Below are 16,268 nucleotides of genomic sequence, written 5' to 3' on the forward strand. Positions count from 1 at the left end.
AGGGGCAATTTATTCAGCACTGAATGAAATGAATACTTCTGCCAATCTTGGAGACAATATAGAAATAGCATTTTATTTATATATTTTATGGGTCTGTCACACTAATGCACAACTAATACTTTCTAGCAAAAACACTGTTTTTAAAATGCATTGTTAACCTGAAGTAATCAGTTTAAGACCAGAAACCTAAACAGTGGTCCAAGAATAAAGGTGATTTTTCCCTGTCCATACTACATAGTAACTGTGCACACCATTGTGATATATATTATATATATATATATATTAATATATATATATATATAATATATATATATTATATATATTATATATATATATATATATATATATATATATATGTATATATATCTACATACATACATACAAACTATATATTACACCACACAAACACATATATATATATATATATTGTGTGGTGTTAGGTTTGTATATTATATACACATACATTACATATTATACATCATATACACATACAGATACATTTCATAATATATACATACATATTCACCAAAAATATATATATATATATATATAATAAAATATACACATATTAATATATATACACATACACAATATAATATACATATAACACATATATTCTATAACATATCTATATAGTATAACATATATATATACATTATCACATATAATATATATATATACACATTGCACATATATATATATATATACATTACACATATATATATATTACACATATATATATATAACATATATATTATATATAATATATATATATATATATATTATAAAAAAAAATTAATATAAAATATATTATATAAAAATTGTGAGCCGCTCTTACATTTTATTGGAGTGGCATTGTGGGTCACTAGGTCCACCTACAGCATGTTAGAAAAATCTGTTTCTAATTAAGATCTAATTATTGATATAAATGCCTAAATACATATATGTGTAACTTACAATCAAAGCACAACAAGTACTAAACAAAAGTGACAAAATTTCAGCACAAGCGGCGAGAAGCAGTGGCCAGGATTTTGAGGCTTGAACCAGCCACCAGGAGGAAGCCTTCATTTTTCTATAATTGAGATGATAATTGAGAATTCTATTACTTTCACTCTACTGCTCATAATGCTATAATTAGAGCATGTCATTACAGTGCGCAGAAATGCACCATAACAGTTTTTTTATCCATCAGTGTCAAGAAAACTATGGGCAAACATGTCTAATTGTTAGTGTTCGTTTGTACATGACAACAAAATAGTATTGTAGGTCTGAGTCCTAAGTTGTAGCTGGAGCTTTACTGCAACTTACTTTGGTTTCATGGGGAACACCAGGGTTTGGAAGGAGGAGGCAGCAAGCTGGAGAATGGTGCAGAACCAGGGTGATTGTCTGATAACAAGAGTAGAGGGGGAGGGAGTGAAGGTGGAGAGAATGGAAAGATGTGATTGAATGGATAACTCACTCAAATGACAACATGACCTGAATGACAAATGAATACTGTGGTTGTACATTTCAGCTCATTCACAAAACTTAATCAAACAGACATGTTGCAAGGTTGAGTGCACCTTCCTTTCAGGAGTTGACTAAAAAAGGGTGGACGGTGAAAATAATCCTCAGCAAAGCATAAGACTAGGAATGACCGTGGGTCAAACACTATGCACAGGAGGTGAGAGGTAGCTTTGTATCCACAAGGGGCAATGAAGGATCACACAACTGACAATGGCACAAAAATAGCTGATGAGCTTTTTTAGTGTTTTTCAAAATGAACCATAAAGATCAAGTTCCATTGAGATCAAGATTAATGTTGTCACTATTTCATGAGGTAAATAAGTCAATGTTTGATTCTCCCCACAAGAGATCCCCGATGTGTAGTTCTTTCTGCTTGTAAACTAATATTGTGTGTTGGTGGTACAAGGATGGCTAATAATCATTGGAAATTCTAGGAAGTTTCTGCTCCCAGCCAAGAAGTAGTCCAGCCAATAATACTGCATTAAATGGCAAATTGTCATTTTAACACTTAAGTTTTTGTAATTTAACAAACAGATCTAACCTGCTAGTTAGTGGTCTTTAGAGGTGTTGGTAGGTAGATTCTGTTCCTGTTGGACATAGCCAGGCTTGCTGTTTCATATCATTATGCAAGCAAGCTAACCCGGCTCCAATCTTCTCATCTTCCTCATTTTTCATAAAATGTAGAAACTATTCTCTTAAAATGGAACTGACAAAAACTACTAATCAGTTTATTGTGCATATACAGACCAGTATGAAATTGGTTTACAATATGGCATAGGTACAAGGTGTAATTTGGTAGTTTAAGTCACAGGATAAACAGAAAAAGAGCCTTCTGGCAATAAGGAATATTTGTCTTGTAAATTCTAGGGCTGCGTAGAACCATGGTGATGCTTATCATTGGTGACCCTAATCTCATTTGTGGCCCCATTACTTACACTTTAATTAGCAATCCCCATAATAAAGCAAAATTGTTATTTTGCAAAGCATGCCAGATTATTTCCACATTACAAGTTTACCTATAATTACAATTGGGTCCCAGCCAAGGCTGGTTAGTATCTTACTGCCACCTAACCAAACAACAACACTTACTAACAAAGAACGCTACTGGAGGAAATGTGTTAGAGTCGAGATTAATTACTATTTAATCCACTTTGGTAAGAGATAATGGGAGAAAAAAGTGATTACATTTTGAATACGGTTCTGATGTAGGTGGGTTATAACGTTAGCTCCAACTATAACTTTGGTCCTGTTGTCTGTTTCCAGCCATGCTAAATTCACATCAAGTTCAACATAAAAGACTGCCTGGTCCTTCCCTGCCTGCTGATCAGATGGCCGGACACAGAGCACATTAAGTACGTACATTTACACATTGCTCAAACAGTAAAGGTCACAAGGGTAGTAGCAACATCACTGCATAAACTCTGTTCTTCATTACACTCTTATGATACAAGTTAAGTTAGTCGATATTGCATTTGGACAGCATGGACTTTTGCAGATGCCAGTGTGAAAAAAACAAAACAACTATGGTAGCCTGAATCCGACTGAATGTACTTGAGTACCTTGAGGTGCCATCTTGTACATGTAATTAACTGTACAAAACTGTTCTAGGGTTTTAATATGAAACATGATGATGTTGCATCGTGTTACTGATTGCCTTGCTTTCAGAAATGTTGTGGTGAGAGGGAATAAAATCTCTTACTGGTGACTGGGCTGCGTTGTTTGGCGTGTCAGCCCTCAGTACTGTTGGTTCTGGGTGGATGGCTGAGACAGGCCCTGTGAGCTCCCACTGTCACTCACACTGAACCACAGCAAAAGAAAAGCCAGCTTATTAGAGGCGCAGGGTTAAGTTGCACCAGCAATTGCTAAATCCATAACTAGTTGGTGTAAAGTCCTTCCTAAGTTCTCAGTAACTATTTTCTAATTTCTGCTAGTTTAAAACAGTGATTTACTAAATGGGGTTTTGCCATTAGAACATCTTGTTTTTTTTTTGTTTTTTTTAATTGATTATTTTGGGCATTTTTAGGCCTTTATTGACATGATAGTGAGCTGAGAGAGGATGCCATAAACATTGTGGGCCGCGTGTGGATCACGGCTGTGCTCCTTTATCAGCGGTGGCACAACTTGCATCTTACTTTAGGTCAATAACTCTTTCAAATTGTACCCACCATTTTCATTAACGATTGAAATGTCTGCCGCCCAGATAGTCCTCCATCGGTCTTGGAAAGTGGAAACTTAAATCTGTCATGGGGTGGTTGGATTTATACGCCGATTAAAAAGATTTATTAAAGCTTCCTTCTTTTCAAAGTTATATGTACAGCATTATATGCTGATATTATTTATAATATATATATATAATTATATATATATATAATATATATGAACTTATTTGGAGAAAACAGGTATTATTAAAGGGCGGCTGTGGCTCAGTGGTGGAGCGGTTTGCCTGGCAATCGGAAGGTTGGTGGTTCGATCCCCGCCCGCAGTCATTGTCGAAGTGTCCCTGGGCAAGACACTGAACCCCGAGTTGCCCCGGTGCTGCGCATCGAGTGTGAATGTGTGTGAGTGTTTATCTGAGTGAGCGGTGGCACCTTTACATCGATATCTGATAACCTGCGTAGCTGCCTACAGCTACCTAGAGTGGAGATTACAGGATCTTAAACAACTGGAAAACTTAAGTGCAGGTTTCAACTTGATGTAATCCTTTCTGTGGGGCTGACCTATTTTTGTTGGTCTTTGAGCCGCAGCATTCTCAAGAAAACTTTCTAGGTGACAATACAAGGCTGTGAATCAGCTGGTCTGTGTGCTGGTTCATCAGCTTCAGTATAATGAGTTTACTTTGCTTAGCTGACACATAAAGACTATGGTCAGTTGTGGACAGGCAAACAAAGAAACAAACTGTCCTCCATCTCCACTCTCTTCATGCTGTGCAGGTGAGGATGGCCGGATGATGGCCACGAGGAGATGACAAGCAGCAGACGCTAACATATGTAGAATACCTGTGGGAGGTGGTGGGGGATCATCTAGGACGAAAACAAGCCACAACATTCACAATCAGAGACAACAAAGGAGCACACAATGCTATTGATATTATAAACAAGTATAGCATTAATATGAGGTCAGGCGACAGAAAGAGACTAAGTGCACTTGGGTTAATGGAGGCAAGGAATGGTGGGGCTGTGCCCAGGATTTAGTTTCTGAGAGCTTTCTCATCTCCTCTAAAAGATCTGAGGGCCTGGTTCCTGGGCCTACCCAAGCAGAAGAGAGAAACCACTAATGGCACTTTGTTATGGGGCAGTGGGCTCACAAGACCCTGCTATAAATCCCACTGGAAGAGGACAGCCACACCAATAGGTGGGGGGTGACAGAGTGCACTTTGGTTATGAGAGTTAGACTATTGGTACTGCTAACAGAAAGACTTCTCAGTACATTTAGCCGGCGTCTTAGACTAGCCACCTATGATAGACAGTAACAGGATGCTACAGAGGGATAAGTAGAGCTGATGTGGAGGTAAGATTACTTACACTCAGGCCGTGGAAGCGTGGTATGTTGTGGGGAATGGGAGTCTTTGGTTCAGATCTATTTCTGTTGACAAGAAAGAAGAAAAGAGTATTAGGTCGACCGAAATCAACAACTAAAAGGCATTCACAACCTCCATACTCAGTGCAGTAGTAATGCTGAAACAAAAAAGCTTAACTACTGTATGAAAAACAAAACTTCCCTTGACAAAGGCTGAACTCATTTTCACCGTCAGTCATTTGTGACCACATGCCACCCAGAAAATAGATAGCCGTGTTTTTCCACCTCATCTCGTTAACGAAAGATAAATCTGACGATGCACATTAAAAGCAACAGCTGAGTGGATGTCATTTCTGTATACAACATAACAACACTATAAATGTGGTATTTGTAATTAAAGATGCTTTCTGTTGTGGTGTTTTAAGCAGTTTTAAAAAAAAATATGCAGAAGCCAAAGGAAATTAAACCACTAAAGGGCTAAATGGCTGCCTCCTGCTTCTTTAGCAAGTGAGACCAGTTTCAAATCTCTCTCCCTCTCATTAAAGAACAGGATTAAATAGAATATTTGAAAGACCAATTACATAATTGTCATTGAAATGTCAAACATAAAAAAAACTTCCATCACCGTGTCTAATAGACCTTATTATTTATAAAACAAAAAGCAATAGGATAAACATGTGTTTTGCTAATCAACAACATCCAGTATTCCTTACTCTAGTTCATAGTCGACAGGAAAGGACAACCTCCACAAGTGGGGACTTAGTTAGGGCCCAGGAACACAAACCTGAATAGCTTTTTAGTGTAAGCTTCCCGAGTTCATGAAAAGGCTCCAGCAATTAAAAACGACCATAAGTCGGTAAATCCAGGGCATATTAAAACAGCATACATATAGCATACATCATTGTTGTCTTCTGCTACAACACTACGAGTACAATCCAAAAACAAAGTTGATAGGTAGATTGCTCAACGTACATTTGCACCACTCAGGCATACAAAGAATCTCTTAGGCTACTAATCTGACTCATGCTCAAAATAAGTGTTTCCATGTGGAATATGGTCACTTGGCCACATGTAATATCTTCAACAGTTTGAAAATAGCACTGAATACAGATACAAAAACCCGTTCATCACCCACTGTAACTCTTTAGAGTATGTGACACAGTGCAAACAACACTGAGTAAAGGCCTCACATTCTCCACAGACTTCATTTTCTATGTATGATAGTTTTAGCAAACTGTTACTAATGTCTGTTTCAAGGGCTCAGTTCCACTGAAATGTCAAGGAGAGCCAGCAGGAGAGTCATCATTACTGTTATTAATTAATGTCATGCCCGATGTGACTCAAGTGAGATGTGAGCTGCGCATGCGTCACTTTGCGACAGTAATTCAATTTTTTCAATTCAATTCAATTTAATTATAGTATCAATTCATAACAAGAGTTATCTCAAGACACTTTACAGATGAGTAGGTCTAGACCACACCAAAATTTACAAGGACCCAACAGTTCTAGTAGTTTCCTCCAGAGCAAGCAACAGGCACAGTGGAGGGAAAAACTTCCTTTTAGGCAGAAAACCGGGACAGGCCCAGGCTCTTGGTGGCGGCGTCTGACGGGCCGGTTGGAGTTAGTGGAATAACAAAAATAGAAAAATAGTGTGTGTAGCAGTTCTTTGTAGTAGTTCATGGCATAGCGGGCACTGTGCGGCATTACAAGGCACAGCAGGACGTAGCAGTAATGTCTGAAGTAGCCTCCAAGAATAGGGCTGCACATTTAATCAAATTTTAATTACAATCACGATCTCAAAGATAGCAGTCGGTTAACAGCAGTCTCAAGGTTCACCAGTTTACTAGTTAACGCAACATTTTGTGCCGTCTGTGTGTTTTTCAGACAACAGCAGTGACCAGTGCTAGTCGGTGCTAATTAGTGTCTGTTAGCTCACAGGGCTCAGGGTACTAGTTAGGTCTGTTAGCTCACAGGGCTCTAGGTCAGTTAGTGTCTGTTTGCTCACAGGGCTCTAGGGTGCTAGTAGTGTCTGTTAGCTCCAGGGCTCTAGGGTGTAGTTAGTGTCTGTTAGTTCAAGGGTCTAGGGTGCTAGTTAGTGTCGTTAGCTCACAGGCTCTAGGGTGCTAGTTAGTTTGTTAGCCACAGGGCTCTAGGGTGCTAGTTGTGTCTGTTAGCTCACAGGGCTCTAGGGTACTAGTTAGTGTCTGTTAGCTCACAGGGCCTAGGGTGCTAGTTATTGTCTGTTAGCTCACAGGGCTCTAGGGTGCTAGTTAGTGTCTGTTAGCTCACGGCTCTAGGGTACTAGTTAGTGTCTGTTAGCTCACAGTCCTAGGGGGTGCTGTATTGTCTTTAGCTACAGGGCTCTAGGGGCTAGTAGTGCGTTAGCTCAAGGGCTCTAGGTGCTAGTTAGTGTTTGTTAGCTCACGGGCTCTAGGGTGCTAGTTAGTGTTGTTAGTTCACAGGGCGCTAGGGTGCTAGTTAGTGTCTGTTAGCTCACAGGGCTCTAGGTGCTAGTTAGTGTCTGTTAGCTCACCGGGCTCTAGGGTGCTAGTTAGTGTCTGTTAGCTCACAGGGCTCTAGGGTAGTTAGTGTCGTTAGCTCACAGGGCTCTAGGGTGCTAGTTATGTCTGTTAGCTCACAGGTCTAGGTGTAGTTAGTGTCTGTTAGCTCACAGGGCTCTAGGGTGCTAGAGTGTCTGTTAGCTCACAGGCCTGCAGTCGCGGTGCCCGCGAGTAATATTTTTCCCGAGGTCGCACGGGCACCTAAGTCCGCATCCGCTGCTTCTCCACAAAAAAAAAAAGTTGTTTTATGGATATGGTTTAATTTTGCGTAACGTGACCCATTATTCTGTAAAGGCGTGCCTGTGTTGGATCTCTCCTCTTACTCTCCGCGCAGCTCCGCCCCTATTCATCACACACGGCTCCCAGCAACACGAAGAGACAGAGAGGCGACAGCAGTGGTCCACACTTCTGACATTTGTCTACAGTTTTAATTGTTATTTATACAGCTGTTATATTGTATCATGAGAGGCAACCTGTATTTGTACCTGTGTTTCCGCTGGTAACTCTGCTATTGCGGTCGCCACGGCAAAAAACACAGAAGTTATTAATGCAACTAACTTCAGTTGTAGGGTAACAGCGTGTGAGACGGAGCCTGCTGGACCTGGGCCAGAGATGTGACCCATGGCCAGAATATCTTTGTTCATAAAAATGCAGCGAAGATACAGACATTTCATACAAACGTGTGTAACTCTGCTCGACCCACCATTTGACCCGTACTGTACCCATTCATAATGAGTAGCTGTCTCTCTGTGAGTAGCATATATGTCCATTGCACCCCCCCCCCCCGCCCTCTCCCTAGTCTTTGTAATCAGTTATTGTTATTGTTGAAACAAGTGAAGGCGCTTTCTCAGAGGTACATAAAAAAAATCCTAGTCTATTTATTTCAGATAGCTAATTTATATTTATAGGTGTTGCAGCTGTATGTATGTACAACATAAAACGTCAACATAAGAGAATGTAGCATGATATAGATGTGAAAGAGTTATAAATAGCCTATGTGACACTAAAAATATGTTTTGGTTAAATCAGCAAATAATTGGGATAATTAATCGGGATCTCAATATTGATCAAAATAATCATGATCATCATTTTGGCCATAATGTGCTGCCTATCCAGATTCGAGAGACTTCTGAACGCTCTGAGAGCCTCCGAGATGCTAACGAGAGACTTCTGTAACTGTCTGAAGTAGCTCCGAGATGCTAACGAGAGACTTCTGTACGTCTGAAGTAGCCTCCGAGATGCTAACGGAGATACTGGAACGTCGAAGTAGCCTCCGAGATGCTAACGAGAGGACTTCTGTAACGTCTGAGTAGCCTCCCGAGGCGAACGATGCTAACGAGAGACTTCTGTAACGTCAACCCAGTAAAAATGGACCTACTTAACCAAGTCAGTTCATTGCTGGCTACAAGTTAGCGTCAAACACAACAACGGCTGTCAGTTGAATGGTGTTTAGAGCTAACGTTAGCAACCAAACAACCATAGATAGCTACAACGTTTCTGAAATGACTCATCTTCTGTTATTGTTTGGAAGGAGAAAAGTTTATTTCATGGATTTCACTAATTTTAGTATGACACATTGTGCCGTAAACCATTGGAATTTGATATCATAACTGCACTCGACTCACATCTGCACTCGACTCACATCTGCACTCGACTCACATGTGCAGTGACAATTACACCTGTGCTTTCCCTGCTACGACATGTAAAGATGTCGGCTCTGAAAAAAGGTCTAAAACATTCAGTAAGGCTGCGCTATTTCTTTTTCTTTCAATTAGATTATTATTATTATTATTATTATAATACTTACTTTTATAGCACATTTTCCTCCTCTTAAAGTTGAGCACTGTGTAGTTGTTGGCATGGCCGGTCAGATTGAGCTGCACTGTTAAAACCGCCTCTCCATCTACCTTGCCGGAACAGAAGAGGTCCACTCTAAAGACTGTAGAGAGACGGACTTGTTATTTATTAGAGAATCTTGGTCTCCTGCAATGCATAATAACCAGGGTTAAATCTAGGCCAGCAATCACGTCAGAGATGTATGTCAGTGAATCGTAAAGTTTAATCCCACTTCCCGTTCAGGATCGTTCCGGCCCACTTTAACCCATGTGAGTATGTGTGTGTTTGTGTGTATATTATTTGTATCAGCTTTATACTACTAACCCTGTATGTGTGTGATATGATTGCTTCCATTGTTGTATAACAGCAATTGTTCTATGGCCTGGTTCAGATTAAATCCTTTGTAAAACATGAACAAATGCATACAAAATTAAATGTAATATAACTTTATTTTTATACCCAAACTGACAGTCAGCCAAAACGGAAAAAAACATTAATAACTACTTTAAAGTAGTTTTTTTCGGGGCTAAATAGTATGGTATAAGTAGACTCTGCAACCAGTGTTTTCCCATTCCTTCTACTTGGGCGCACCACCCAGGTAGACTGAGACCCGCCCAGGTAGACTGAGACCCGCCCAGGTAGACTGAGACCCCCCATGGTATACTGAACCGCCCCCAGGTAGACTGAGACCCGCCCAGGTAGACTGCGACCCACCCAGGTAGACTGAGACCCACCCAGGTAGACTGAGACCTGCACAGGTAGATGAATACAAAATTAATTTTTCCCCACACTCCACTTTTTTTTGTTACAGCACAAACAGCCCTGTAGCATCCAACCCTCCCCCTTGTGAAGTCTTGCGCCACCTGCATGACAGTGCCAGCGCTTCACTTCAGGCTCAGAGGCTATCGTTGGTAGCAGCATGCAGCTGGTGGTACTTTTGTCATGACCGAAAGAACTAGATTGCGGGTATAAGCGGCCAGGAGAGTGGCTGGCGTTAGACATGGGTGAGAAGCTGTCATCTGTAAGGAACTTGAAGTGACTTGACTTTTACATCAAAAGGAGCCATTTGAGGTGGTTTGGGCATCTGGTAAGGATGCCCCTTGCGCACCTCCCTAGGGAGGTGTTCCTGGCACGTCCAGCTGGGAGGCCTCACGGAAGACCAGTTAGAGACTAGGTGGAGAGATAACATCTCCAAACACAAAGCATCTACAAGTGCATAACAAAAGGGATATATTGAACAAACCTGAGGGAACACGGGGCACCTCCCCCTGACTAGAGATGTTGCTTCGTGGTTGGTTCATGGCAACAGGGTTGTCCATAAGGAAGCCAAGCCGGTAGTCAACCTACAAACAAATAATGATGAACAAATGTTGTCAACAAACAAATGGGTTGCCTCACATGTGTGCACAAGTAAGCATGTATTGAAACGGTTAATCATTAATTCCTGATGCTAAGACTTACCTTCGTCTTGGAATGCCATGAGAAGTGAAGGCTGTTGGTCTCACTAGGCACAGGCAGGGTGAAGGAGAGAGCATAATGATTCACCACATCGTCTCGCACATAGTAGAGCTCTGCGTCTAGGCCTGAGTCAGGAAAGAGGACATCAAATTGTACCTTATAAGAAATATTTTGGAAATGCCGAAGAAGAAGAAAAAACACGACAGTGTACTTGTGTACAACACATTTCTAATTTAGAAGTAGATTTAGACACTCGCACAGAGCAAGCCTGAGGAACTAGTAAAATATCCACTCAAACGGCCAGCTTGGGTTAAGGGGGTTTCCCCACAATAAAAGAGATGGACTAACCACATCTGTTAGTACTTGAGACCTCTTGGTGCCCAAGTGAAAAAACTTCAAAACCAAAACTTCAACTGAGACAGCATTCAAATATGACCGCAATTTTGGGGAATGGTTAAGAGAAAGGGAATTGTATGCCTTTGATAAAACTGGACTTGCATACAACATCTACAGTCTGTTTAACTATTCTATTCAGTCTTAAGTTAATATATAGCTTAGGAGCAGCCACAGTACATGATCATGCATCAGAAAGCTAGATGGGTTGGTACTGTATTCTGTGCTTCTTTCTCATTTACTTTAACAACACCAACATTTTTTTTCATCAAACAGTAATACAAGTCTAATGTGTGCTAGTGAAATCCCCAATCCTGGCCTGGAGCAGTGCTATGAGTCCTTGAAAGTGTCTGTCTGGCAGAGTGGGGTCTGCCTATCAGTCTGTGAGTATCTAGTTTAAAGAAAGGGAAAGAATGTGACCAGGCTCCCCCAATGCCCTCGGGCGATCTCAGAGCTCTGGTTCATAGACCTCTCACACATCGGCTCAATTAAAAACATGCTCAAGCCTTTCCTCAGAGAGGGGATGGCTGTTGCATAAACTAGTATCTAAACAATTCCATTCATTAAGAATTAAATCAGTCCTAAAATTAAATCTTGGTCTACACAAGTAAAATTAAAGGTAACAAACCATTACTTTAAACAAATGTGATTAACTTTATGATTATTATGACTGATTAGCTAAACCACATAGATCTCAAGTCTCAGAGACAATAATAAATTAATAATAAAATTGTCTGTCAATGACACATTATTATGTAACCCACGCAACTTCTAGGCAAGACCCACCCTTAGATAGCATTCACACTACTATTGGCCAGGCGTCCAGGCTTATGCAAGGTAACATAACCTCCTGACCAATCGGTTATCCCCTGACCAATTGGCTATCCTAACCTTAACCACTCAAGGCCAATGCCTAACCCCAACCAATCAAGCTGCTTCATAGGGCGGGACTTGCCTAGGAGTTACGTGGGATCCATAATGACAAGTGAGAAAATTCCCGCTGATGGGGACCATGTGATGCAGGTGAAAGCCCCAGAAAAGGTTGACCTTGAGTTAAATCCTTGATGCAATAGGTGTAAGTATTATACTGCCATATTTAAAAAAGGCCAATAAAAGGATTTGTTTTATTTCTTAAATAGTTTTCTTTTGGCATTTACCAAACCTACATTTACTTTGCCAATCGTACATGCATTAATCTGCATTCATATTTTTGGACAGATGAAGCAGTAAACTCAACATTGAGATAGAGTTGATATGGCAAATGTGTTAGCAAACATCAAGCAGCCTTCATTTGGAGTTGTGTTTCTGTCCACTTGGACAATGTCTTCCCCCTCCTTTTACTGTAAGTCAGTTTGGCTTTGCACCAATTCCTGTGGAAAACATTTGGCTAATTAACTGCTAAATGTTACACAGCATCTTTCACTTTAAGCTTAGCATTTCATAAGTGACTGAAAACTTGGAATTAGAAAATGCTGCACTACATGTCCTTAATTATGATCAAATATGAATATCTGACATTTTGTCCATAACTCTTATACGCAGTCTCTCATGTGTATATACGTATGCACTTAACATGCACACAGCCAAACAGTTTAGTCCTGTATAATTGCCTTTTTCATGCTCAACTTCATCTACCTCCCTTGTCTCAACATGTGGCCCCACTGCTTTGATACCAATTAAACTACGCAGCCAGCCAGGCCTAACAGCCCAAAGAGGACCAGTGTGAGTCTGGCTCAAGTTTGTCCCTCATACAGCACCATAGCCATCCACGCTAACTGCAACAACTTCGAAACAGTAACGTGAAAGAATGGCAACAGAAGCCTGTCAGTGTACTGAGGACAGGGAATAAGTGGAAGGTGAACCATGAACTGCACTTTTATCACCCGCTCACACTCTCTGCTCTCTGGAATGAGAATCAGCATCAGGACGTGTTTCAAGAGAAAACCTCTCTATGGTCAACAGTCTTCTTAAACGCTAATGGAAAATAATATCATTTGGAATTCCAGTGCAATAACTTGGCAACATGTTATGTTTTGAGGAGATTATTTCCTGCAGGACATTTCCATTTCTCTCTGCTGGTGTCAAGTGATTAACAATAGTCAGGTCAGAACACACTGGACCACCTGCACTGATCTGAAAACACTGAATTCCAGCACACTTAATAATAAACAGTAAAATAACAATGACAGAGATGACATTTTTGAAAGCCGTTTCAATCAATTATTCTAATTAATAGGTCAGAATGCACTCAATCAATAAGCAAATACTTGTACAACTATGTATAAAACTATTTTTTTAACCTGAAACCACGACCCGGTTTAAACAGCCCTGTTGCTTTCCACAGAGCTTTTGAAATCTCATAAGCAAGTGACTGCATTGTGCACAGCAACACGAGGAAGCGGGGCCTTTAAATACCGAAATGTATCCTGGTTGAAATGCTTAACTTTTATTGGGGTTGAAATTGTTCATTTCCACAATAATAACTACAGACCAATTCTTTAAAACAATATGCTCTGCTTTAAAAGGGTAATCTCTAAGTGACCAATATGTAAAAAAAAAATTAGTAAAATATTCAGTATTGAGCGAGAACGCTGCTCCCATAATCTATGTTTGAATGGCCCAGCGTTGCTCTAGGACCTGACCCGATGAACATAACGCAAATGGACTTTAGTTTTTTAAAGCACGTCAGCCCAAAGTTGGACATAATCTTTTAAAAGGCTATTTGTGAAGCTATACAAAATGCTGATGCTTAAAAATGTCTATTTTGGAAAATAATACAAACCACAGATGCAGAATTTCATTGATTACATTGATTACCAACCCCCCCCGCAGGCATTCCTAGAGTATGGTACCAAACCATTAGAGCTGCCCAGCACGCACCATCAGGCCTCTGCTGGAGGCTACTAAACACTTCCACTGGACTAGAATTGAAGTGCTTTGCTAAAGGGCACATTGATGCTTCTTTCAGCTCACTCACTTCTCTCCTCCCACATTTAAACATTTTAGTCTTCAAACTATAGAGGTCAACACAAAACTATAACTTAAGCAGCATCTTAGTTTGTCTTAACATCTTGAGCTCTATACAGTTTGAAGTCGACATGCAGTGTTCTCTTGCAAGCTGTGGATCACGTTGCAGACTTTGAAAGAGGAGAACAAAAGGTGGCAGTGGCCAGGTGGTAAGGTCCAGGCCGATATAACAAAGACACTCTTGTGCACACAGTCAACACTATACCCCCAAAGCCTTCATCCCTGAGCGCTCAGGAGATAAACACTCCCTCCAGCCTCTCACTAGGAAGATATTGGTGACATTAACCAAGGAAGGAGAAAATGAGGGCCCGCGTCAAACTCTTTCAACTGGAAAGTCCAAACAGCAGGGGAGAGGGGTAATGTACGAAGGATTTCAGTCTAAGATATCAGACATACAAGAAAAGCTATTAAGGAAGGAGACCAGAATTTGGTCTGTGATTGAAATAAAGACGTTGTGTAACGTAACCAATGCTTAAATCTTTATGTATTAATAACTATTCAGTCAGCCGACAGGTGAAAAAACAAGAATTTTTAAAGAACGTTATTACTGCTCCTGTCTTCATTAAGTAAGGTTAATCATTGCAGTCCAAAGCGATTCAGCTGAAAGTTTAACAACAAGCAACACAAAGCAATTCAAAAGAAAGAAAAACAGCTCGATCAGGTTGGTTGGGTATGGTCTAAACACATATCTTCAATTCATTGTACAATAACATCTTAGCAAATGCTGTCATGTCAACTTAAAAATGATTCACAATATGAAAAATGCCATACAGCTTACTCGCTATCATTCATACCAAGATGGCCGTTAGGGTGACTGACATAACAGGAAAACTTTGACATGATATATATATAGAAAACAGTATGGAGGATGACATATTCAATTGAGAATATGCCATGCGTTAAAGGTGCCCCGCCCCCGGTATCTCATGACTTTGTGGTAATGTCTGAAGTTCTACCATGGACTCTGTAGCTTGGTTACCGTGGTTACCTTGCTTCAAGCAAGTTATTCTAGCGTGGTATAGAAAGCCTGCAGGAAGACTCAGCTCCATTGGGCCAGTGAGTTGTCCTGCAGTAACCTTTGAGGTGTGGTTAGCATTTGAATCTTCCAGAAGAATAAAACAGCATGAATCTGAAGAATGCACATTAATTCCCATCTTCTTTTTGCAGATTTTCTGGAAATTCAGTTCAAATTTGCAATAACTTATGATAGAAATTTGACTGCTGAGTGTTTTTCACTGGCAGCCACAGACCTCTCTTTCCAAAGGAAAGGTTAGGCATAGACAAGCTTTAGTGCATGTCCCAACAGAAGTCTCTTTACCTTCAGCATCAAAGTGTTAAATAAAAAGGACATTGCAGTAGTAATGTAGAATAAAGTTATTATCATGATCAAGTATGTTCTCTGAAAGGCATTACCAAACACATCACCTAAGCTTTTACAGCAGCACTGGTACATGTGAAAACATCTTCTAGCTGGAAGAAAAATACACATTAAGTCACAATCTCTGTGGTTTTCTTTGATTCCCTTCAAAAGAAACCATACATCAGTTTCTCTCTTTTATTCACTGAAGTGGCCTAGGGCAGAGGACTGGGAGAGGACTGGCTGCTGCTGTCCCGTGATAGGCACCTCCTTCATGCTTCAAGAGGCTCCTTAGTTTGCTCAAAAATTATCAAATGGTTTAGTGAAAATATGATTAGCAGTTCGAGGCAGACTAACAGGTAATTTAAGAGGTCACACGCACACCATCTATTTTTGGATGCTGTTTGACATGGGCAGCTTCGTTAGTGCAGCCGCAGTTTGAAAGCGAGGTTTGTGTGCGCAAGGTCAAATATTTTTTCTTTAGAAAAGGTGTGTTTCCTACTAATTTATCTACTAAATTATTTTTTAGAAATGCAAGAGAAACTAAAAGGTGACAAATATCTGATTTCAACATCTAGTGCATGATTTACACAACATAAGCTAAATTCAATTAA

General features: G+C 40.2%; 1 protein-coding gene across 2 annotated transcripts in view; it reads right to left on the bottom strand.

The window, feature by feature from the left end:
- The window catches only part of ryk (receptor like tyrosine kinase), a 44,701-nt gene that overhangs the window by 22,805 nt on the left and 5,628 nt on the right, over nt 1-16,268 (bottom strand). For both annotated transcript variants that reach the window (XM_032526250.1, XM_032526249.1), the window contains exons 2-4: nt 10,881-11,002; nt 10,663-10,762; nt 9,391-9,522 (exon numbers count right to left, since the gene is read on the bottom strand). In XM_032526250.1, the coding sequence (XP_032382141.1) occupies nt 9,391-9,522; nt 10,663-10,762; nt 10,881-11,002 (354 nt within the window). The remainder of the gene's footprint in view (nt 1-9,390; nt 9,523-10,662; nt 10,763-10,880; nt 11,003-16,268) is intronic.

This window comes from Etheostoma spectabile, chromosome 9 (genome assembly GCF_008692095.1).
Source record: "Etheostoma spectabile isolate EspeVRDwgs_2016 chromosome 9, UIUC_Espe_1.0, whole genome shotgun sequence".
In the NCBI taxonomy this organism is placed as follows: Eukaryota; Metazoa; Chordata; class Actinopteri; order Perciformes; family Percidae; genus Etheostoma; species Etheostoma spectabile.